The sequence below is a fragment of the Myotis brandtii genome, unplaced genomic scaffold, assembly GCF_000412655.1.
Source record: "Myotis brandtii unplaced genomic scaffold, ASM41265v1 scaffold138, whole genome shotgun sequence".
NCBI lineage: Eukaryota > Metazoa > Chordata > Mammalia > Chiroptera > Vespertilionidae > Myotis > Myotis brandtii.
The window spans coordinates 1560699-1561449 of record NW_005354915.1 but is presented as its reverse complement, the minus strand read 5'-3'; the positions used below and the strand labels follow the sequence as shown (position 1 = coordinate 1561449).

The following is a 751-nucleotide window of genomic DNA, read 5'->3' as shown; positions in this document are numbered from 1 at the left end:
TTCTCCTGCGACCGGCTGCTGGACCTGGCCAAGCAGGTGGAGCAGCTGAGCCTGGGCGTGTTCCACCCCGCCTTCGCACCCATCGAGCACATCCAGCGGCAGCTGCGGACCTTCCTGCCCAGTGACATCCACGTCCTGGCCTCCCAGCAGCTGGGCATCTCCCTGACCCGCTGGCCCGACGGCCGCAACGTCATCATCACGGACTTCGCCACCCGCGAGGAGGTCATCCAGGTGAGGGGGCTGGGGGCCTCCGGGCCTGGTGGCAGGTGGGGGGAACGCCAGCTCCTACCAGAGCGACTTTCGGGCACTCCCGGGGGCAGACGCATCTGCAGGGTGGGGGAGGCGTCGCGGGTGGGGGCAGTGAACTCGCAGCCCTCAGCTTGTTTACAAAACAGAGGGGCGGTGGCCAGGTGAGGATGGACAGGTGAGGTGGGGGACCCTCAGCTGCACACAGCTTGGCTGGGGAGGGGGCAAAAGTCCGTTGTTTTTTAAAATTGATTTCAAAGAGGAAGCGAGAGGGAGAGATAGAAATATCAATGATGAGAGAGAATCATTGATTGGCTGCCTCCTGCACACCGATCCAGTGGGGGATCAAGCCTGCAACCAGGGCATGTGCCCTTGACCGGAATCGAACCTGGGACCCTTCAGTCCACAGGCTGTCGCTGAAGCGTCCCACTGAGTCAAACCAGCTAAGGCCCATTTTTTTTTCATTATTTTTATTTTATTTTATTTTATTTTTTTATTCTTTTTT

The 751-nt window shown here is 58.5% G+C and overlaps 1 protein-coding gene across 1 annotated transcript in view; it reads left to right on the top strand.

Annotated features, from left to right (window-relative positions):
* Positions 1 to 6: 6 nt before the first annotated feature.
* Positions 7 to 751, top strand: part of PNPLA5 (patatin-like phospholipase domain containing 5) — a gene marked incomplete at its 5' end in the record, with an annotated part of 11312 nt that continues 10567 nt past the window's right edge. Inside the window, one exon of the mRNA XM_014535116.1 lies at positions 7 to 231. Coding sequence (XP_014390602.1) covers positions 7 to 231 — 225 coding nt within the window. The remainder of the gene's footprint in view (positions 232 to 751) is intronic.